Source organism: Chiloscyllium plagiosum, chromosome 38 (genome assembly GCF_004010195.1).
Source record: "Chiloscyllium plagiosum isolate BGI_BamShark_2017 chromosome 38, ASM401019v2, whole genome shotgun sequence".
NCBI classification, from domain to species: Eukaryota; Metazoa; Chordata; class Chondrichthyes; order Orectolobiformes; family Hemiscylliidae; genus Chiloscyllium; species Chiloscyllium plagiosum.
This window is the reverse complement of record NC_057747.1, coordinates 11,136,603-11,161,117: the sequence shown is the minus strand read 5'-3', so window position 1 is coordinate 11,161,117 and position 24,515 is coordinate 11,136,603. Positions and strand designations below refer to the sequence as shown.

General features: G+C 40.0%; 1 protein-coding gene across 2 annotated transcripts in view; it reads left to right on the top strand.

The window, feature by feature from the left end:
* The window catches only part of vstm4a (V-set and transmembrane domain containing 4a), a 66,191-nt gene that overhangs the window by 25,444 nt on the left and 16,232 nt on the right, over window positions 1-24,515 (top strand). For both annotated transcript variants that reach the window (XM_043678832.1, XM_043678833.1), the window contains exons 3-8: window positions 355-420; window positions 7,234-7,302; window positions 10,390-10,497; window positions 10,626-10,659; window positions 15,565-15,671; window positions 23,247-23,311. In XM_043678832.1, coding sequence (XP_043534767.1) covers window positions 355-420; window positions 7,234-7,302; window positions 10,390-10,497; window positions 10,626-10,659; window positions 15,565-15,671; window positions 23,247-23,311 — 449 coding nt within the window. The remainder of the gene's footprint in view (window positions 1-354; window positions 421-7,233; window positions 7,303-10,389; window positions 10,498-10,625; window positions 10,660-15,564; window positions 15,672-23,246; window positions 23,312-24,515) is intronic.

The following is a 24,515-nucleotide window of genomic DNA, read 5'->3' as shown; positions in this document are numbered from 1 at the left end:
AAACCTCTACAAGGTCACCTCTCAGCCTCTGACACTCCATGGAAAACAGCCCCAGCCTATTCAGCCTCTCCCAGTAGCTCAAATCCTTCAACCCTGGCAACATCCTTGTAAATCTTTTCTGAACCCTTTCACAACATCCTTCCAATGGGAGGGTGAGACCAGAGTTGCACACAATATTCCAAAGGTGGCCTAACCAATGTCCTGTACACCTGCAATATGACCTCCCAGCGCCAATGCTCAATGCTATCTAATGTGGTCAATCATGTTTTACACATGTGCTTTTAGTAATAATGATGAAAGAGCTTTAAAAATATCACATGGTTACTTTTTTTTTACTTCTGAATTTGCTAACAGTGCGTTTACCACAGACAACTACTGTGATCTCGAAGAGTACAAGTGAAAGTTGGACACTTTTTGAAGGTAAATTAATTCCCCCTTAGATTATGTTCATATGCAGTTCAATGTGTATTTCTATGATCTCTGATGGGTAGACAGTGCAGAGGAGATTTATCAGATGGTACAAAGGCTGCGAACAAATAAACATAGCTATGTCCTTTTCAAGATGAGCAGCCATTATTGCTTGCTTGCGTTGACACTCAGCCACTTGATGTCGGAGCATGGCTTAGAAAGGGTGGACGCTGGGAAGTTGTTTCCGTTAAGCGGGGAGACTGGCCATAATCTTAAAATTAGACGGGGTCAACCTAGAAAGGAAATGAGGAGATTTCTTCAGCCAGAGAGTGGTGGGCCTGTGGAATTCATTACCATGGAGCGCAGTGGAGGCTGGGACATTGGGTGTCTTCAAGGCAAAGATTGATAAATTCTTGATCTCACAAGGAATTAATGGATACGGAGAGAGTATGGATAAGTGGAATTGAAACACCCATCAGCCATGATTAAATGGCGGAGTTGACTCAATGGGCTGAACGGCCTTGCTTCCACTTCTATGTCTTATGGAGCGTCTGCCCCTGTAAGTTCAGAAGTCTCTATTTTTAACAAAGCTATCTTTTTAAGAAAGATCTGAGGCTTTGGATGATTTTTTTGTCAATTTTTGCAGAAAATCAAAACAGACCTGTAGAATCTGAGACAGGTGATAATTTCTGTTTCTTTTCAGGTTTTTCAATAAAAACCAAAAAACATCTGGCCCATCGAGCCTGCTCCACCATTCAATAAGATCATGGCAGATCTTTTCATGGTCTCAGTTCCACTTAGCCACCCACTCACCCTTAATTCCTTTACTGTTCAAAAAAAGTACCTGTCTTAGTTTTAAAAACATTTATTGAGGAAGCCTCAACCACTTCACTGGGCATGGAATTCCATAGGTTCACAATCCTCCAGGTGAAAGTTCCTCCTCAACTCAGTCCTAAATCTGCTCCCCCTCATTTTGAGGCTTTGCCCTCTTGTCCTAGTTTCACCCACCAGTTGAAACAACCTCTCTACTACTATCTTACTGTCACAATACTGGTTCTGTTACAAGGTGATTATGTCCTTGAGTTTTTTAAGTGAAGGGGCAATTGGCCAGGCTCCATTGTGCTGAAGTTTGAATGATTCACTGGGGCTTTCTGTTTACCCTAACAGATAATACCTCCAGTCTAAGACTTTCATGTCATAAAAGACAGGTATAGCTCAGGGGGTGCAGCCAACTCTCCAGCTGTGCAATGCAGATCAGTTTAGAACTTTAGTCAGTTCAGTTGCAGCAGGGAATGTGTGAAGCAGGCTGATGATCTCTCTCTCTCTCTCTCTCTCTCTCTCTCTCTCTCTCTCTCTCTCTCTCTAACTTCAAGTGTATAAGCTCTAGTTTGTTTTATTTTTCACTGTTTGTGCTTAGGGATGTGTGTGTGGATTGTTGCAAGTATGTTCAGAACAGCATCATTAAGTCGGATTTGTATAGGATACGTTATTCGTTACTCTGTTTTCTGTCCTTTGTATTTCATTCCGTGATTTTGTAAATCTATTTTGTTTATTTAAAACTTGGCAGTCAAACTAGCTACTTTTCTCTGAGAATATCCACTGTACACCTAGGTAAAAACAATTAGCAAAGTTATAGTCTGGGATATCTGCTTAAAAATGTTTTGAGGTGTCTGGCCTAGTTCATAACACTTATCTATTCCCTTCATAATTTTATAGGTTTCTATGAGCTTTCCCCTCATTCTGCTTAAAGAAGCAAACTCTCAAACTTTATTAATGGTTTCACACAATCTTAATCATTATCTTCATTTTAATATATTGACTGCCAAGTCCTTAGAAAAAGCCTCTTCCTTCTAACAGTATTAATTTATATTTTCTACATGGAAACATTAGCTACCCTTCAAAAAAAACCTGAAGTTTTTTGGGACATCATGAGGACATGGAAGTTGCTATATAAGTGTAATTTTCTTCTTCTTAATTCAGCATGGCTTCAGATTTGTAAAATAAATACTTTGCAGACTTTTCAAATAAGATCCTTCTGTGTTCCAAATGGTCAACATCAAGGAAAAGATTTCTTCCCATCCTTTAGGTTTGATCAGCCATATCTTCTAATTTCATTGTTTCTTCATCTTACTAATGGCCCTGAATGGTTATCCTTTCCTTACTGGTCAATGATGCACTGGTTTTGGTGGCTGTCCCATTGTGTTTGTCTAAGGTCAGCTTATGGACCCTCAGCAGCATTACTTTCACCAAGTTAATAGGGTGGCATGGTGGTTCATTGGTTAGCACTGCTGCCTCACAGGGACCCTGGTTCAATTCCACCCTTGGGTGACTCTCTGAGTGAAGTTTGCACATTCTCACCATGTCTGTGTGGGTTTCCTCCAGTACTGGGCTAATGGTAAGATACTTGGTAGTGTAGATGAGCAGAAAGATCTTGGTGTCCAGGTATATAGATCTTTGAAAGTTGTCACCTAGGTTGATAGTATTGTTAGAGGAGAAAGTGAGGTCTGCAGACGCTGGAGATCAAAGCTGAAACTTTATTGCTGGAACAGCACAGCAGGTCAGGCAGCATCTAGGGAACAGAAGATTCGACGTTTCGGGCACATTCCTGAAGAAGGGCATGTGCCCGAAACGTCGAATCTTCTGTTCCCTAGATGCTGCCTGACCTGCTGTGCTGTTCCAGCAATAAAGTTTCAGCTTTGATAGTATTGTTAAGAAGGCATATGGTGTGTTAGTCTTTTTTGCAGCTGTACAAAACTCTGGTGCGGCTACATTTGGAGTATTGCATACAGTTCTGGTGACTGCATTATAGGAAGGATGTGGAAACTTTGGAAATGGTTCAGAGGAGATTTACTAGGATGTTACCTGGCATGGAGAGAAGGTCTTATGAGGAAAGGCTGAGGGACTCAAGGCTGTTTTTGTTAGAGAGAAGAAGGTTGAGAGGTGATTTAAATGAGTCATATAAGATGATCAGAGGATTAGATAGGGTGGACAATGAGAGCCTTTTTCCTCAGAAGGTGATGGCTCGCACGAGGGGACATAGCTTTAAATTGAGGGATGAGAGATATAGGACAGATGTCAGAGGTAGTTTCTTTACTCGGAGTAGTAGGGCCATGGAATGCACTGCCTGCAACAGCAGTAGACTTGCCAACTTTAAGGGCATTTAAATAGTCGTCAGCTAGGCATATGAACGAGAATGGAACAGTGTAGGTTAGATGGGCTTCAGATTGGTTCCACAGGTCGGCGTAACATCGAGGGCCAAAGGGCCTGTACTGCACGGTAACTTTCTAGATTCTAATTGGAAATGTTTGACTTATAAAGATAGGCTGGGACGTTTTTTTCACAGGAGCATAGGAGATTGAGAGGTGATCTGATAGAAGTTTATAAGATAATGAGAGGTGTAGGTAGAGTTAATGGTAGTTTTTTCCCCCTAGGATGGGGGATTTAAAGAGTAGGGGACACATTTTTAAGGTGAGAGGAGAGAGATTTTTTTTTGACAGCAAATATTTTATATAGAACGTGGTTCACGTGTGCAATGAACCTCCAGAGAAAGTGGATAAGGGCACAATTACAACACTTAAAATAGATACATGATTGGAAGTGTATGGGGGGATATGGGCCAGGAGCAAGTAGGTGAGACTTGTTTAGTTTGAGATTATGCTTGACATGGACTGGTTTCCATGCTGTATGACCTTATATGAGTCTATAATACCCATAGTTGGTCAAATTTCACAAAACCATGTTAACTCTTGCTGATTAACTTGAACTGATCAAAGTACACTGTTGTAGCTTTAATAATGCCTTCTAATATCTTCCCTTTCCAGATGTTAAGTTACTATCTTTCAGTTTCCTGCTTTCTGTCTGTCTCCCTTTTTTTTAATACATTTGTTCTCTCTGTATTTAATGGGGCCATCCTGAATAAAGGGAGTTTTGGAAAGTCAATGCACTGACTAGCTCATTAGCCACTTCTTTTAGATTTTGGGATGAAGTCCATCAGATCCCAAGCCCTTGTTAGCCCACAGCTCCAAAAACTTCTTCAGTACGATTTCCCTGGTGATTGCGAGTTCATCTCTCCCTTCTGTTTCCTCATTGATCATTGGTTCTGGGTTATTACCTGTATCAAATGTGTAATACCTCTTCAACTCATCTGCCATTATCTTGATTTTCATTATTAATTCTCCAGTCTCACTTTATTGTTCACTATTTTCAATTTTAAATATTTATAGAAACTCTTACTATCTGCTTTTATTTTTCTGGTTCTCTCCTCTAACAATTTTTTCACTTTTTTTTTGGTTATTATTGACTGCTTTTTATATTCTGTGCTGTCATCTGGCCTGCTAAAATTATATGCTTTTCCTTACACCTCTAGTTAACTGTGGATGGTGGGTCTGTCCTCTGGAATTTTTCTTACTCATTAGAATGTCTCTAATCTGTATATCCTGAAATATATCCATAAATATCTGTTAAAAATCAGAAAACACCAGGTTATAGTCCAACAAGTTAATTTGGAAGCATTATAACCTGGTGTTGTGTGATTTCTAACTTTGTCCACCCCAGTCCAACATTGGCACGTCCAGGTCTTACATATCTGCTAATGCATCTCTGTTGACCTATGGTTTCTCTAATTTGCGAGTTCACTTCAGCCAGCTGTACTTTCAAGCTCTCTCAAATGTGGTGATTTGAATTTGAAATAGTACAAAAGACCTACTTGTCACTCTCAACCTGATAGATTGTAAAATTCAGTCTTATTCCAGTTGCTACTACCTAGGGGTGCCTCCACTGAGCAAATTCCTTAATCCTATCTTTTGTTGCACAATACGAGGACCTGCTGTTGGTCAGCTCCAGAACAGATTTCCCCTGGCAGTTCATTCCATACATGCACCACCCTCTGTGTGAAAAAGTTGGCCCGTAGGTGTCTTCTATATCTTTCCTATCTCATCCTAAACCCATGTCCTGTAGTTCTTGACTCCCCCACCCCAGGGAAAGGACTTTGTCCATTTACCCTATCCATGCCCCTCATGATTTTATACACCTCATTAAGGTCACCCCTCTGCCTCCGACACTCGAGGGAAAACAGTCCCAGCCAATTCAGCCTCTCCCTAAAGCTCAAATCCTCCAACCCTGGCAACATCCTTGTAAATCTTTTCTGAACACTTTCAAGTTTCACAACGTCCTTCTGATATGAGACCAGAGTATTCCAGAAGTGGCCTAACCAACATCCTGTAGAGCTGCAACATGACCGCCCAACACCTGTACTCAATACTCTGACCAATAAAGGAAAGCATACCAAACGCCTTCTTCATTTTCCTATCTACCCGCGACTCTACTTTCAAGGAACTATGAACCTGTACTCCAAGGTCTCTTTGTTCAGCAACACTCCCTGGGACCTTACCATTAAGTGTATAAGTCCTGCTCTGATTTGCTTTTCTGAAATGAAGCACCTCACATTTATCTAAATTAAACTCCGTTTGCCACTCCTCAGCCCATTGGCTCATCTGATCAAGATCCTGTTGTACTCTGAGGTAACCTTCTTTGCTGTCCACTACAACTCCAATTTTGGTGTCATCTGCAAACTTACTAACTATCCCTCCAAATCATTTATATAAATGACAAAAAGTAGTGGACCCAGCACTAACCCTTATGGCACTCCATTGGTCACAGGCCTCCAGTCTGAAAAGCAAACCTCCACCACCACCCTCTGTCTTCTATCTTCGAGCCAGTTCTGTATCCAAGTCGCTAGTTCTCTCTGTATTCCATGAAATCTAACCTTGCTAACCGGTCTCCCATGGGGAACCTTGTCAAACGCCTTATTGAAGTCTATATAGATCACATCCACCGCGCTGCCCTCATCATTCCTCTTTGTTACTTCTTCAAAAAACTCAATCAATTTCATTTTTGGATGGTGAGAGGAAACAGGAGCACTCTGATGAAACCCACATCTTCACATTGACCATTTAATTCCTTTTGATATAGCAGAGAGAGGGAGCTTGTTTCTGTCAATTTTGCGTCCAGATTCCAGTTTCAAGATTCATTCTGTCCAAGTTGGGCCCTACTAAGGAAACTGGTAATTTCCCTGGCTCTAAGAGGCGAGAGTCAGACAATTGTGCTGGTTAGGAGGTTTGAGCTTTTTTTCTTACATTCACAAGCATGAGTTGGCATCAGGTTTAGTAAAATCTAGCCAATGCATTTTAGGCGCAATTCCTAACTTTATCCAAAACAAAAAGTGCTATCTCAACTTATCCTGAACAAATAATAGTTACTAAACATCATGGGGTGACCAATTCTCTGGAATTCTCCTGGAGTCGATAGAAATCGGAAATTAATTGCCTACGCAATTCCAAGAGATGGAAAAAGAAAGGAGACTGGTTAACAGTATCTTGAAGGGCAGGATGTGAGGAGATCTTCTGGGAACCTATCCAGTCAGAGTCGGAAATCTGAGAGCAGCACCTGGCAAACTCTTCTGGAACCTTCTGTCACTGCCCTTTCGATTAATAATGAGTTACGCCGTGTTAACCTTTCTGCTTGAAACTGAAAATTTCAGGAGAAAATAATTATCATTGGCACCACTGCCTCTCCAATGTGTCCTGTGATCTTGCAAACAGTTCAACTCAGTGAAAGATCAATAAAACCTCTTAGTCAAACCTTGATATGCACTGAGCGACTGATATTTGGTGACAATCTACGCAGGAGGCTGTCTTTAAAATAAAGGAAAATCTCTTCAACTAAATAATGGTAATACTTAAAATCTAACACTTGAAACTGCATATTAAAGACTGACAAAAGGCTTCGTGAACCGTCGCAAATAAGCAACATTTTTATCACTTGCAGATCCAGTTCTGGAAACTTCCACTGTATTGATTTCCAAGAATCCGAAGGAAGGACGGACAATATTTGGAGGTAAAGTTCTTTGCTGTGCCAAGTTAAATCCCTGAGCTCTGGAGCAGGGAAAACTATCATGCATGAGACTGTTTTTGAAAGATTATATTTGGCACTTGAGATTAAGTAAAGTCTTTAGAATTGCTGACAATAAAATTAAAGAGGGACTAATGAAGAGCAAGATTTGAGGCTATAGCAGAATATTGTTTCTTCTGTATATGGAATTACTAATACTGCAACCCATTCTCTGGGATGTACAGGTTGAAAACTCGAATAATGTGAGTAGTTTTGGTTTCATTACTTTTAAGGAAGGATATAAATGCATTGGAGATAGTTCAAAGGAGGTTTTCTAGATTGATACCTGTTGTTTGATGAGGAAAGATTGAACAGGCTGAACTTGTTTCCCTTAGGACTTAGAGTGAGGGATAACTTCACTGAAGGTTATAAGATCCTGAAAAGTCTTGACAAGATGGATGTGAAAAGGATCTTTCTTCTTATGGGCAGTGTAGGACTGGAGATCATTAGGCTCCCCTTTTTTGGACAGGGATGAGGAGAAACTTCCTGACAGTTTGAGTCACTTTGGAACTCTGTCTCAAGGCAGTGGAAGGTGGGATCTTTAAATATTTTTAAGACAAAATGTTATGGACCAGACCAAACCCCCACCAAAGAGATGAATATAGCCTCGACCCTAGCTTTTTCTTACATTAAAGGCAAATGCCAGACATCACATTCTGGATGCAGTTCAATTGCTCAAACTACCAATCTTGAAGCAAAACACACTTTATTCGTACACTATAGTTAAAATACAACAAAAAAGAAGAAATTGGAATAACATAACTATATTGGAAAACATAACAGAATAATGGCTTATTTAACTACCAAACTGTAACTGTCCCAATATAGTAACAGGTCACGAACGCACCCTTGGCAAAGACAAATTCAGTAAATTAGATTGTCTCACATATAATTCTAGTCCAGAGGAAAGAACATCAAGAAAAAACTCAGAGAGAGAGAGAGAGAGAGAAGCAGGAAGAGATGTACTGCAGCTTCTAAACCCAGCTTCAAGACCCCAGCAACTGCTACCGAGAAACTAAAATTACAAATCTTGATTCTGTGGGAGCTCGACCCCACCCATTCAGGCTGCTTCTAAAGTTTCAACTTCAAAAAAAAGGTCTCACAAGCTGTTTACTTTATTAGCTTTGGAGCAGATTACTCTTTACCTCTCTCTCACGCTTTCTTCATAAAAAACGAAATAGGACAAAATACGCCTCTTAAAGCCATAGTACCATCAGAAGAACAAGACTGATTTTTGCCAGGGAAGAGAATCAAGGATTAACAGGTGGAGCTGGGAATGTGGAGTAATAATTTCAACCAGGTCAGTCATGGTCTTATTGAATAATAGAGCACATTCGATGAGCTGCATGACTTTGTCTGCTCTTATGTCCAATGTAACATTGGATGCTGAAGTGGTTGCAGTTAGTTATGAGAGATGAGTAAAGTATAATTGAAAGTCTTAAGGCTTTGAATGAAGAGAGGAGGTGCATAAGTATAGCAGAAGAGATCCTGAGTGTAAGACTAAAGCATGAATGAATATAGGGAGCAGCTGATGCAAAGGAGGTCAGAGATGGAAGAAGGGCGTTAACGTAATGAAGGTGAAGCAGAGATCAGAACTGATAAAACCATGGAGAGGTAAGTGAATGAGAAATGAAACTTTTTTCTTCCCTTGGTGCCTTGGATAAACAGCTCAGCTGGTAAGTACAGCAGTACACAAGGGCAGGATACTACAAGAAAGCACAGGATGTAGGCAGCTTTGTTATGGAAACTTGGAGTTTATGAAGGGTGGAACACTAAACTCACATAATAGAAGTCCTTTAATCCATGTTTCTTAGGGATGATTGACACAGGGAAGGGTGTAGAAAACGTGTGTATATGATATACAAAGGCTAAAGGAAATGGCCAATTAGCCAAATCTTACAGCGCCTTCTAAAAACAAAAATATTTTCTTCTTCCCCAATGTAGTTATGTAAGTTTACATGAGACTCCAGGTCCAGTGCTCTTCTTCAGTAAGTGCATCTTAATGGAAAGTTAAAAATCACACAAAACCAGGTTATAGTCCAACAGGTTTAATTGGAAGCGCACTAGCTTTCGGAGCGACGCTCCTTCATCAGGTGATTGTGGAGGGCTCGAAGTTCTATATGAATGTATGTGGTTTTTGAGCAAAGTGCACTGTAACTCTGAAAGTACCAAAAATATTCAACACACAAAATATATGTGTGCATGTGGGTCTTTGTCGCGTGTGTGTGTGTGTACACACACCCCAGTCCAACACTAGATAACAGAGTTTTACATAAATTCATGCAGTTTTTGAGCTCAGAGTTCTATATGAATGTATGTGGTTTTTGAGCAAAGTGCACTGTAACTCTGAAAGTACCAAAAATATTCAACACACAAAATATATGTGTGCATGTGTGTGGATACACACACCCCAGTCCAACACTGGCATCTACGAATCACCTTAATGGAAGTTCTCTCATACAGTAAAAAAAATACTTTTTATATTTGTCTGCTTTGTCCAGTGTCAATATCAGTCATGATTCAGGCTATGATGCTTTCATCTGTTAGTCAGAAAATTGTCTGTTCAATTCCATGCCAGAGATGTAAAGCTCCTAACCTAGCCTGAGAAATCTGTGCAATTCTGAATGTGTGCTGTTTGGTCTGAATTTACAAACCAGGGGTACACCATTTTTGTTACTGACCCTGTTCTATCATCCATTATGTGGAGGTTTGCTGTAAAGTCTCTTGCCTTGTGACTGTGACTACACTTGAAAAATATTGGATTGGCTGTAAAGAGCTTTGACACATTCTGAAAGCTCGAATTTATATAGTACCTTTTTATACGTGAATTTGCAATCGGCCAAAATAGTTTCAATAATTATACTTTATTATGAACTCAAGTCGTAAAGGAATATCACTAAATCTCACAGACGAAAGAAGATCATTCTTTTTTCTATATTTTTGCCAACAGGAAATTTACTTACGAAGGCATTGATTGTTGTAATTTATGTTGGAGGAATCCTGCATCTGTTAATGTTTATGCCTTGTTTTCAGATCTGTATCTTTATGTAACATTGGTGTGCTCCCTGGGGATTATATCGATGATGCTTTTCGCAGCCATTATCGTTTGTCAGACTTTGAAAAACAGGAAGAAAACAAGAGGTGACTGTGATAACCCCAAAATATAAGTTGATACTTTTATATGTCTCCTTTTTGTCAGGCAACATCTAATTTATCTGGTTTTTGTTTTGTTGGTTCTGAGCTTAATTGTTTTTGCATTTCTTTTACAGGGAGAAAATATTTGACAAAGGGTCCCAATAGCAGGTATTTCCTCTTTGTAAATCCGTAGTGAATTTTGTCAATTCTTTTTTGTTCACTCAACGGCCCTTTTGCCAATTCCAAGCTCCACCTGGTCAGATGTGTTGCTGGGGAAGGACTCTCCCTACCCTAGCATTGTGGCTCAGTGGTTAGCACTGCTGCCTCACAGTGCCAGGGACTTGAGTTTGATTCCAACCTCGGTGGCTCAGTGGTTAGCCTTACTGCCTCACAGCACCAGGGACCCTAGTTAGATTCCAACCTTAGGTGCCTGTCTGTGTGAAATCTCCAAATTCTCCCCATGTCTTCGTGGGTTTCCTCCCACAATCCAAAAGTGTGCAGGTTAGGTAAATTAGCCATGCTCATAGTGTTCAGGGATATGTAGGTTAGATGCATCAGTTAGGGGTAAATGTAGGATAGTAGGGTAAGGGAATGGGTCTGGGTGGGTTACTCTTTGGAGGGTCGGTGTGGACTTGTTGGGCTGAAGGGACTGTTTCCACACTGTAGGGATTCTATATTGCACCAGAGCCTTATCTGCTACAAAACCTCCCCACCTTCCCATTCACAAGTATAGCCATTTGAATATCTTACCTGCAGCATTCATTTGTGTGAGAGAGACCACTGTACAGTAAGGAATTGTTGCCTGCTATGCATTAAGAGTCAGTCTACCGACTCAAACGTTTTTGTTTTGCTCTGGGCCCTTGAAGGTTAATCTAGCCCATTGATCTGGATTTGAATCCAGCTTCCAGTTTTAAAACAGCCTCTGTTTTTGAAGGTTGCCATTCCAAGTACCTCAGGCATCCCCTTTTCCAGAAGTGAAGATATTCAGAGTTATTCCCTCCAAAAGTAACAAAGAGAGAGCCACTGGTCAAAATTGCTTTGGAAGAACTCAAATCTTTCTACAAAAGAATGTCAGCCTATGGAAATCAGAGCTAATATTTTGACAAGCTACTGTACCTTTATCTGTTGCTACTGTACATGCTAGGATTATTGGAGTTTTATGATTGAGGTAAATAGACTTTTATTGGATTGGGATTTGAGAATTGGAGCTAGAGCAGACAGAGCTGAGCTATAGACTGCACGTAGCTTTACTGGTATAGGAACAGAAGTAGACCATTCAGCCCCTCGAGTCTGTTCCACCATACAATGAAATCATAGCTGATCTGTGGGCTAACTCCATAGATCTGCATTTGGCCAACATGCCTTATAGCTTTTTGCTTAACAAAACTTACCTATCGCACACTTAAAATTAACAACCGATCCAGCACCCACCATCATTTGTGGAAGAGAGTTCCAAACATCTATTACTCTTTGTGTATAGAAGTGCTTCTAACATCTCTCCTCAATGGTCTGACCCTAATTCTCAAACAAGGCCTCTTAGTTCTGGAATCCCCAAACCGTAGAAATAGTTTATCCTTATCTACCCTTCCCTTTTCCTGTTAAGATGTTGAAGATATTGATCAGATCACCATTTAATTTCTAAATTCTGGAAAAAACAGGCTTACTTTGAGCATTCTCACCTCATAACATAACCCCTGAAGTCCAGGTATCAATGTTATAAATCTACATGGTACTCCCTTCCGATATATGCTTTCTAAGGTGTGGTGCCCAGATCTGCTCACAGTGTTAATGACTGAGAAAATGTAAGGAAATGAATAATCTACTCTTGTTCCTGTGTTTGATAAATTTTGATTAAAATCCAATTGGACTTTAATGTGAGGGGTTAAAACCTGCTTTGTGTTGGTTTGCAGGAACTGAGTCAATTTAACCTTCAATGGAATCAAACTGCAATACTAGCTTGACCATGAGCTTGGGAAGAGAAAGGGTTTAGAAACTGTGGGGCCAATCTTATGCTGCATATTAAATTACTGAAGAATCGCATGGAATTTTATCTTGCTGTCCCTGAACAGAACTAATCTCACATAAAGAGAAGTAGTTGTCTTCCTTAGTGCCAGGATACAGACTTGTTTTTCAATATTTGGTTAACATCCACTTGGTATATTTAATATATTTGTTTTATAAAGGTGCAAGAGATTTGTGTACATTGCTCTGTCTTGTCTTGTGGACAATTGGGGAATACTTGCCAGCTTGCAGAAAGTAAATAATGGCCTTTTCTGTAATTAGCATATTTATTTTATTTAGGCTTTCGTTAAGATTATCACTTTGACTAGGACAGAAATTAATTTTCTAAATTGGGCAAAACTTTTATTAACCAAAATTGGGTGAAGTTCTATCAAATAAACAGTGCTTATTTCTGTTAGTTATTTATACACATGCAGTGTTGTTTTGCCAAGAGTAGACCATAAAGAGCTTGTTCTCCTTGTTTAGAATAGACATGCCCCCCTGATGTCACCGGGGTAGTTAACCAAAGATCCAAACTAATTCTCTGGAGGTATGGGTAAGAATCCCACTCGGAAAGCTGTTGGAATTTAATCTCAATTAATAAATCAGAAACCGAAAACTAATCTCAATAACTGCTATCAGGAAACCATTATTAATTACAATCACAATCCATCTAGTGCACGAACGTCCTTTTGGGAAGGAAATCAGTTGTCCAAACTTGGTCTGATCTACGTGTGACTCCAGATATGGTTGACTTACATTGTCTTTTCAAAATGGTTGAGAAACTAAGCTCAGTTCCAGGCAATTAGGGATGGGGAAAAGCTTATGCATGGACAGACGATTAGATGGATAACAGCAAACAGAAATGCATCAGGTTGTAAGAAGTGTTATTGCCACAGGGATTGGTACTGTGGTCTCAACTGTAAACTATTTGTACAAATAATTTTCATGAAGAGATGGAAGGTATCGTTACCAGATTTGCTAACAAAATATAAATAGGAATGTAATTGTCTTTGTGCATGAATCATAAAAAAGTTGGTTTGCAGGTGCAGCAGAGAATTAAGAAGGCAAATGGAATATTGTCCTTTGTTGCTAGAGGAATGGAGTTTAAAAACAGGGAGGGTATGCTGCAGCTGTATAGTGGATTGGTGAGGCCACACCTGGAGTACTGTGGTATAGTTTTAGTCTTCTTCCTTGGGAAAGGATGTACTGGCACTGGAGGGTGTGCAGAAGAAGTGATTCTGGAGTTGAAAGGGTTAGCCTATGAGGAGAGATTGAGTAGACTGAGACTATACTCAGTGGAATTTCGAAGAATGAGGGGGGATCTTAGAGAAACATAAACAATTATGAAGGGAGTAGAAAAGATAGAAGCTGGGAGATTGAAACTGGTCAAGCTAGAACTAGGGGGCATAGCCTCAAAATAATGGGGAGTAGATTTAAGACTGAGTTGTGGAGGAACTTCTTCATCCAAAGGGTTATGGGAATGCCCTGTCCAGTGAAGCAGTTGAGGCTACCGCATTGAGTGTTTTTTAAGGCAAAGATAGATTTTATGAACAGTAAAGGAATTAAGGGTTATGATGAGCGGGTGGGTAAGTGGAGCTGAGTACATTAAAAAATCAGCCTTGATCTTACTGAATGGCTGCATACTTATGGTCTCATGTCGTGAAGAGGGTACAAATATGTTAAAGTGAACGGCAAAGGTCTGGAAAATGAAGTATAGAGTGAGAAAATGTGAAATTGCCTCATTTGACAGAAAGATTAAAAAGGAACTGATTGTGTAAATGGTGAGAGGTTGCAGAGCTTTGAAATACAATGGACTCTGATGTCCTTGTCTATGAATCTCACAAGTTTAATATGTAGGTATAGCAATTAATTAGTGACGCTAAGAGAATACTATTATTTATCTTGAGGATTTGAATATTAAAACTAAGGAGGTTATGATTTAGTTATACAGGACACATCTGGAGAACGAACTGTGCATATGTTAGTCACCTTATCTACGGAAAAATGTAGACGCATTGGAGGTAGTTCAGAGAAGGTTTACTAGATAACAACCTGATATCGGGAGGATTGCCTTTTGAGGACAGACTCGACTTGTATCTGCTGGAGTTTAGAAGAATAAGTGATGACTTCATTGAGTCATAGGTACCTGAAGAATCTTTACAGGGTAAGTGTTGAGAGGATGTTTCCTCTTATAGAGTCACACAGCACAGAAACCATCCCTTTGGTCCAACCAATCCATAATCCCAAACTAAACTAAGTCCGCCTGCCTGCTCCTGGCCCATTTCCCTCTAAAGCATTCCTACTCCTATACTTACCTAAGTGTCTTTTAAACATTGTAACTGTACCCATATCCACCACTTCCTCTGGAAGTCATTCCACATGCGAACCACCCTCTGTGTAAAACATTTGCTCCTCATGTCTTTTTTAAATCTCTCTCCTCTGACCTTGAAAATGTTCCCCCCTAGTCTTGAGATCCCCCAGCCCAGGGAAAAGACACCTCACATTAATCCTATCTATCCCCCTCATGACTTTATACACCTCAATCTCCTACACTCCAGTGAAAAAACTCAAACCTTCCATACCTGGCAACATCACAATATAGAACTAGAGCTCACTGTTTAGAAAGCAGGGGCCACTTATTTATAACAGAGATGACGTCGGTATTTCTCAGTCTTTGGAACTCTCTTCCTGAAAACAGTGTCCTTTGAATATTTTTAAGGATTGTTGTTGAGCATAGGGGTGAAAGAGTCTTTGGGAAAGTGGATTTGAATTTACAGTTAAATCAGCTTTGATTTTATTGATTGGCAGAGCAAGTTCAAGAGGTTGAATTGCCTGCTCCTGCTTCTCACTAAATGTAACAAGCTCTTACCTCAACAACAACACTCACACCCCCATTAAACAAGAAAAACAATCTGAATGACAGAGGGGGCTGGTAAGGACTGCACTTGGCCAAATAAGCCACTTTCTGATGGCTGAGCTCTAATCAGCAGCTTGTTATCTCTTCATGTGTAGGTCGGATGATGAGAACGAACCACTTGGCATTCAGAATAACAGTTCTGTGTTTTGCAGTTCAGGAGAAACAGTGATGAGTACGGGAAGCACGTCACTCCTACAACCCAAATCGGAAAAGAAAAAGATTGTAGTGCAAGACCCGCCACCTCCAATTCCAGTTAAAAGTAGGTTTGTTTCAGCTGATCATACACTGTGCAATTTAAACTTAAAACAATATTGCTGCAGCCCAATTGTCATTTTGGATGTAGGTTTGCTCGCTGAGCTGAAAGGTTCATTTCCAGACATTTTGTTACCCTACTAGGTAACATCTTCAGTGGACCTCACGCGAAGCAACGCTGAAAATTCCTGCTTTCTATTTATATGTTCGGGGTTCTTTGGGTTGGTGATGTCATTTCCAGTGGTGATGTTATTTCCTGTGGTGAAGTAACTTCCTGTTCCTTTTCTCAGGGGGTGGTAGATGGGGTCTAACGTGATGTGTTTGTTGATAGAGTTCCGGTTGGAATGCCATGCTTCTAGGAATTCTTGTGCATGTCTTTGTTTGGCTTGTCCTAGGATGGATGTGTTGTCCCAGTCAAAGTGGTGTCCTTCCTCATCTGTATGTGAGGATACTAGTGAGAGAGGGTCATGTCTTTTTGTGGCAAGTTGGTGTTGATGTAGAATTGTCATTTCTACTCACTTTCTCTCTGTGGGACTTTGAGCAAATTATTTACTGAGTTTCTCTGACAATAGCAAATCTGCATTTATATAGTACTTTTAATGAAGGATAGTGTCATGGTGCTCGACATAACAATTGTGATTTTGCTTTAGAAGTATTCTATTGGTGGTGAAATGATGTGGGATATGTGTAAGATAGGAAATGTGTGAACAACCTGAGGTGGCAAAGTGGCACACTGGTTAGCACTGCTGCCTCTCAGAGCTAAGGACCTAGGTTCGATTCCAGCCTTGGGTAACTTTCTTTGTAGAACAAAGAGCATTACAGTGCAGGAGCAGGCCCTTCGGCCCTCCAATCCAGATCCTCTATCTAAACCTGCTGTCTATTTTCTAAGGATCTTTCTTAAATAAGGGGACAACGTTAGCAATTCTCCAGTCTTCTGGGATTTCCCCCATTTTCAAAGATCCTGCAAAGATATCTGTTAAAGCCGCAGCTATTTCCTCTGTCACTTCCCTCATTAATCTGGGATAGATTCCATTTGGTCCTGAGGACCTGTCCAGTTTAATGCCTTTTAGAAAACACAACACTTCCTCCCTCTTTATTCCAAACATTTATCCCTAACCTCAACATCCGCCACGTCCCTTTTCTCAGTGCAAAGTACTCATTAAGAATCTCGCCCATTGTCTCTGACTCCACGCATATCATTCTCCTTTGTCCTTGAGTCAGCCAACCCTTTCCTTCATTACCCTCTTGCTTCTTATATATGAATAAAAAGCTTTAGGTTTTCCTTAACCCTGCATGCACATTCTCCCTGTGTCTATGTGTGTTTCTTTTGGGTACTCCGGTTTCCTTCCACAGTCTAAGGATGTGCAGGTTAGGTGGATTGGCTGTGCTAAGTTGCCCATAGTATTCAGGGATGTGTAGCTAAGTGGATCGCCATGGGGAATGTAAGATTACAGGGATTGGGTAGGGAAGTAGGTCTGGGTAGGTTGATCTTTGTCGGGTCAGTGTGGATTTGATGGGCCAATTGGCTTGCTCCCACACTGTAGGGACCGATAATTCTATTCACCCAAATAGGACCCATTGCCAATCTTGAGTGAGCTGATTTCAGTCATGGTACAAAAAAGACATGTTCATTTCCCTCTCAGTAACTTTGGCTGGGTCCTCCACATTGTGTGGACCTCTGGTGAAAGCAGGACTTGACTGGGGTGAATAAAAACAAAATACTGTGGATGCTGGAGCAAGCCGGGCATAAAGACAAATCACTAGAGAAAATCAGCAAGTCTGGCACATCTGTGGAGAAAGAAACAGTTGAGTCCAATTGCTGTTCTTTGGAAATAACGACTGAGTAAAGGCAGTATGTTACTCCTATGAGCTGAATTGGAAAAAGAATCAGTGAATTGACTCAATTGAATATGGTTGTGGTTGAATATATCCAGACTCTCACTGAGGCATTGACCATTTGGCTGAGTTATGAGAATATTAACAGCAGTTTGACCATAACACTAAGAGATGATTGTCAGCAAATATAGAAATGGCACTGAGTATATGTAAGACAGGCTAACCAAACTAGGAGTCTAGCCCAATCCTTTTGGGAACAATGGCATTTTCCTGTTGATTTTACAACGCACTTGAAAACGTAACATTTCGAGATGGGAACAATTCTATCACTTACCAACGTATTTGCTAGCGTGCGTTTTCCTGTGCTGACTAGTTAAATGGTTTTGTGATGATGCTATCATTTTAAGAAGTTGTCTTGACCTGTTCTTTTTTTTTTTAAGAGATTGTAAGGCAGAGGTTACTAGCTGTCTCTAAGAAAGTAACCAATTTGTGAGGCCTAGGGGTTTTTTAAAAGTTGGAACAATGGGATTAGCCTGGGTGTAGCCAGCTCTCACAGATCAGGCTTTCTCGTTTTATTTTGGTTTTCAGCTTTAGTTTTAAATGGAAATCTTTAGTGTCTCAAAAAAGTTGGAGGCTTCAGTGCATGTCTCTTAGCTGCTACTTTCTCTAAATTTTCTTTGGATGTTTTTTCCTCCTGGATTGGAAAACTGCGTGTGAGAATCTGTGTCTGAATTTGCCAAGGGGTGTGCTTATATTGGAACAGTTAATTATCAGTAGGTATTGTTTCTCTTATTTAGTTACGTTTTCCAATATTTAAGTTATTCTAAATTCCTCTTTTTCTTTCGTTTGTACTTTAACTATAGTATTTAAACAAATTGTGTTTTGCTCAACGTTGAGTGTTTTGACAAGTTGCATTGCATTGGGAACATGACACTTCACATCTACCTTTAAATATGAAAAAGCAAGGTCTAGGCTACCTTTTTAAAATATATTGAGGGGATCTGGTCTGAACCACAACTGTTTGCTAAGACAATCATATCATAACTCTTCCGTAGTGTTGGGGAAGTCTGATATTGGGAGATAGAAGATTGTATTCAAATATTGATAAAACTGTCAAGTTTGCCCTGTGCCTGGGTATATCTGTTGAAATATTTGTGGGACAAACTGAGTGCTTTGGCCATCTAATGCTGCAGTACATTTCAGCGGATGCTTAGCTACTTTTCTGAAAGTTATGGTGTTTCTGAATTTGAGATCTGTACCAACAAAACTTGGCCCCATTGCTAATTTGAAACGGACTGTACCATTGTGACAAATGGTAGAATGTTGGGTTTTTACAAATAACAATGGACATTTGTAACCTCTGTGAAAATGACCATGGCAGTCTTCACATTTTGTTTATTTTTGTTTTAAACCAGCTTTTTCTCATTTTATACATATTTTATCCTGGTTTACTGGGCTGGAGTTTCACACCATTACTCGAGTTGGTTTTTTAAATCTATCCTCCAACCCCTCCCAAAGCCTTTCCCTTCAACTAAGTTGAGAGATCCAAGGACACAATGACCCTGTATTTTCTGCAGCTTCATGTGACTGTGCAAGTCCAGTCCAATACTGTAATTCCATCATGCTTAAAGGTTTTTCACATTTTTTGTTCCATTGCTTTGGAACAAAACACTCACTGCCTTGTCAGTTTGAATTGTTAAGAGTAGCAGAGACTCTTTATAATTAAACGGACTGTATTGTTTGTGCAACTGATATCTGATGTTGGCTGAATGAATGAAGCCTGCTCTCTCCTCCCCTGACCTTGTGTCGTCAACTGTTTCTCAAAGAACTGTACAGTTTGAGCTGTCTGTTCCCAGCCTGCCAATTAAGCTGTATTCTGGGAAAAGAGATGTAAGCACTGCCCCTTCCAGCATTCCTGCTATTCCCGCTTACACAGTTAACAGTAATAAAGGCCTACTTAGGATATCAATCAACACAAGTACATAAAGGCAATTTGACTGCTGAAGAATTGATTGATGGAGACTGCTTGTAATTGCTGGCAGATGCCTAACCCTCCCTCTGACACTGCTATTAATGAATTAGTGGAAATCTAATTAATGGACCAAGCTGATGGCCAGCATTTTATTTACTTACCTTACGTGATTTGCATTGCTCACAATCATTTTAGTCTTTTACTACCATAAAGAAATCGCCTCTGTGCAGATAACCAGAAATGTTCCAAGTTGTTCTCATTATGTTAACATAGTTTCTCTAGTATGGATAAGATGTCTATCAGACACATTCCTAGGTTTGTAAATACAAGATGCTGTTGAAGCCCATTGTAATATCCCTGTAGATGATCAGTAAATTAAGATCTGACAATGTATTGATGTCCCATGTGTTTTATTGTAGCTCCTGCTTTTCGACATTAGCAACTGCAAAGAACTATAGAAACCATCACTATTTGTTTGAAGGTCACAGCATAATCTGTAGGAATTAAGTACCAACTACCCTGCTCATAGCCCAGTGCACTGGAAAGGACATGTGACTGTATAAATTGGCTGGTAGCTCTGTCAATGCAGCAGTCCCACAGGAAACACTGGCCATTGCTGGAACTAGAGGCAGTGTCAAAGCAAGGATGGAGGTGGGATTGGTTACATCAAAGATTGGAGGGGACGGCTCATTGGGGTAGGAGGATGGTAGAGAGGGGGTAGTGGGGGTTGCTGGGGGCGGGATGTTGAATAAAGGAAGTATGTGTATGGAAGGTGATGCTACGATTGTGAATGATGGAAGCTCCCCCATTTGCCACTTTATCGGTCAGGTGGCCAGCAGCAGAAATGGCTACGAGACATTAAGACCTACAGTCCAGCATGCTGGAAATTTTGGTCAAGCCGGTTTAAGCTCTGACCTCAGTTAAAACTGCAGCCAGAACATATAGTGGCCTGCAGTTTTTTGTCTTGACCAAATAAGGCAAGTGTCATGGTGGTTGACTAGACAGATTGTCACCATAATTACTGTGTACGGAATGTGACTGTTTAACCTTGGGAGTTGTTTACCAGTAAACGCCAATGGCTAGAATCAAACGGTTTTGGTTAATTCATTGGCGGAGTGCCAGAGAAGTTTCTGGAAATGAACACATTTAGTGATAGAAGTTAACAGAATAAAGGATTTTTCAGGAGTGAGCCTGCAAGACTAACATTTGAGAAGCACGTGCCCTGAAGTGAAAGAAGACAAAGAAGTATGAGGCAAGATCTACATTATGAGCAAAGATTGGCCACTTCACTCAAATTGGGATGGTATTGTTTCAAGTGCAGCAGGTCAGGCAGTATCCAAGGAGCAGGAGAATCGACGTTTCGGGCATGAGCCCGAAGAAGGGCTCATGCCCGAAACGTCGATTCTCCTGCTCCTTGGATGCTGCCTGACCTGCTGCGCTTTTCCAGCAACACATTATCAGCTCTGCTCTGCAGCATCTGCAGTCCTCATTTTCTCCTCCATGGTATTGTTTCAAGCCAACCTTACAGAGTTAAATTTAGAGTTAGGATTAAATGTGGGTTAAGTTCAAGTAAGGTAAAGTGAAGTTAAATGGAGTGAGTTGAAGTTAAATTAGATGAAGTTCTGGATGTAAATTTGCTCACTGAGCTGGAAGGTTTGTTTTCAGACATTTCGTCACCATACTAGATAACATCATCAGTGAGCCTCTGGTGAAGCACTGGTGTTAGTGACCTGCTTTCTATTTATGTGTTTAGGTTTCCTTGGATTGGTGATGTCACTTCCTGTGGTGATGACTTTTCCTGTTCTTTTTCTCAGAGGGTGGTAAATGGGCTCCATTAGATGAAGTATAAAATGGGTATATGAATAGGAAAGGTTGAGAGGAATATGGGCCAAGTGCTGGCAAATGGGACTAGGGACTAGATTAGGTTGGGATATCTGGTCGGCATGGACAAAGGGTCTGTTTCAATGCTGTACTCTAAGTAAATGTTGCAACGAATGTACATTTTATGTTGAGTATTACACTTAGAGTTAAAATAAAGAAGGGCTTGTTTAAGTAAATTCTGAGTTAATTCCCTGTCTTTTGTCTGTCACATAAGAGAAGAATACTTGGGGGGGGGAAAGCTTGAATACTCTCCGGGAACAGGTAGCAACTGATGATTTCTTTAAACAGACAGTTGGAAATGAGGTGGCAATCTTTCACGTGTTCAGATATATACGTTTGACAGGGTGTCAGTTGGAGTGTGTGACTCCAAAATGGTGCCACTGGTACAAGTCAACCTCACTTGCTGATTGACTCCTTGATCTACCTGTTCTGCATTCTTCCAGCTGCTTCACACAACAACACCGTCACTAATGTGACATCCGACACAATTTATGGTAGCTTGTGTGAGAGTAAGTTAGTGTGGGTTAAAAGTCTCTAGACTCAGTAACACCCCGGCAGTGCTTGCGAACAATGAGCAAGTGAGCGTTGGATGTTTTTACTTTGTTGACTGCCGATCAAATTAATTTTCTCATGTCCACATGATTTATCCAAAATAATTCAATGATTATGCAGCTCTAATCGGGAACCTTTGAACAAAGAATGGGATAGAAATCCCAAGTGAGGCACTCTGTGATCCAAAAGTGAGCCCAGTGATTATCCATGTATCCCAACCATTCTGATACCCGGTTCTGCAAGGTTTTGATTAGTTTCCTCTGAATCCATTAATGAAGATTTTTTTGCTGAGGGGAATAGCAATGATAAATTCTTAACACATCCTCTAAGTGATTAATTGCATTTCATGGGTACTTCCTGTATCCTTCAGCAACAATGTAACATTTCTCAATCCATTGCGAAACATTCTAAGGTTAGAAATTGGTTTGCCCTTGATCCAACGTTTTCAGGCATAGGGTAGAAACTGCTTTTACCAATTTATGCAGTTACATTCGGGGAAAACCAGTCTGATATGAAAAATAATTAAAGTAGATTTCTAACATGTACAACATCCAAATGTTGACCCATGCAGCAAGACCATCGCAAAGGTCCTTACAGATCAACATGGAATGTGACCGCAGACTCTCAACCACTTATGTGTTTCAAGTCCCACAATGTGTACTGACTGCAAGACCTTTCCTCAGAGTGTGGACTTTCCTTGATTAAGCTGAACCACAGGAATATTGCCAGTATATTTACTCTGCCTAAACAATGTAATGTTTTCAGTGTGTATATAATAATGATGGCATGTACATGATAGTGTGGACTTCATGTACTGCATGTGGCAAGTTTGGAGTTATAATCTTTCTGAATTTAAGCAAAAATCCTCTTCCCTTTCTTTTTACACTTATCCATTTCACTTCCTTTCTGTATTTTGGTTCACCCCTTTGCTATCATTATAGCTCTGTGCTGTGTAATTTACATTTGCAACATGTTCCGCCCAGATTGAATAACTCCTACATAAGAGCTAAATGATGGAGGATAGTGTGAGGCTGACTTATTAAAAGGAATTAAAAACCCGTCAATCCAAGAATTCTGAAGCGGAGTTGTATCGCACTCGAAGCGTTAATTCTATTTCTCTCTCCGCAGATGCTGCCAGACCTGCCGAGTTTCTCCAGCACTTTTGTTTTCATTTCAGATTTGCAACTTTTGCAGCACGTTGCTGTTATGAGATGGAGAGTTGTGTGCCTTGAAATGGAAAGGCTCATTGTGTTTTTTACATCCGTTATCGCTTGGTGGGAAAATCCAGATGTGCATTTCTTTGGTTACCTGAACAAGATATGCTTCTGTCCTGTATTTCAGGCCCAACAAGAAACACCTCAAATAAGAAAAAGTTTTTGAAGAAGCAGGATGCAAAATCCATTCTGGTAAGTATATTGTGGATATATATTTGTACTTATAGCTATATCTTAGCAGTTGTACATTTCTAATACGTTCCCCAAAATAATTAAAATAAACAGGCTGATTCCAAATCCAAATCCCCTCTCGTGAAAATAGTTCTGTCTACAATAATCAGGCTGATTTGCACTCTGTATTCCTTATGAATCCCCTATTCAGTAGACCAAAATCCTTTAGTCCTCGCTGAAATGCTGCATTGCTAATTTGACAAGGGTGCCTTATTAACTCAAATCCTTTGGCTTTAAGCTTCTGTGAATGAAAATGTTATCTTGGAAAACTGACACAATTTTTAAAATTAAAGCTACATATTGATAATACTTATTCAGTTGACGGAGTCTAGCATTTTTAAAAATGTTGCTATGTGAGGGGAACAGCTTCTTCCGCTGTGCAGAGAAGCTTGTTTAAATTCTGCAAATCTTTTAAACCAAATATTATTGCTAATTTTCAGTCTGCTTCTAACACAGTGGCCCATAGGATCAGATAAGACTTCCCTGGACCATTTAGATTTGATCTCTTGAACAGGGCTGCAAGGGGAATTTCCGAGGGCAATTTTCTTTGGAGACTTTCCGCTAATTTTTATGAATATTGGAGATATTGTGGGGGGAGACTGTGTGTTTGGATGGGGCAGTTGGAAACAGGAAGTTGTGATGTAATCTCCAGGAAAATGCCCGCCAGTATTAGCAAGCTCATCAGTAACTTGTATTGCGTTCTGCTCTCTTTTTGTTTGCATTTTATTTAGTGTCTGCATTTTATATCAATATCTGCCACTCCCTGCAGTATTTATTTATATATTTAGATTGCTTGCTTGTAATGCTCTGACAATGAGCGCTTACAGTATCTGGGTTTCCATCACTTCACATGCAATTTACTCATCATAGCCTTGCTAATTTTATTGTGTCGTTATTGCTTTCTAAGATCCAATTATTTATTTAGTGCTCTTTGGCTTTATTGAATTACAGCTACTATCAGACCATCATAAAAATGTATGAAAACCTCACATCAACCCAACATGTAGGGTGACCCATTTTTCAGAACACTGCATTATTTTTCATATCCACTCATAACAAAATAAAGAATAAATAGATAATCTACAATGGAACACAATGCAATTTTATGATAATTCAATAAAACACCAGGAGAATGTGATTTCATAACTTGATGTGCTAAAATTTG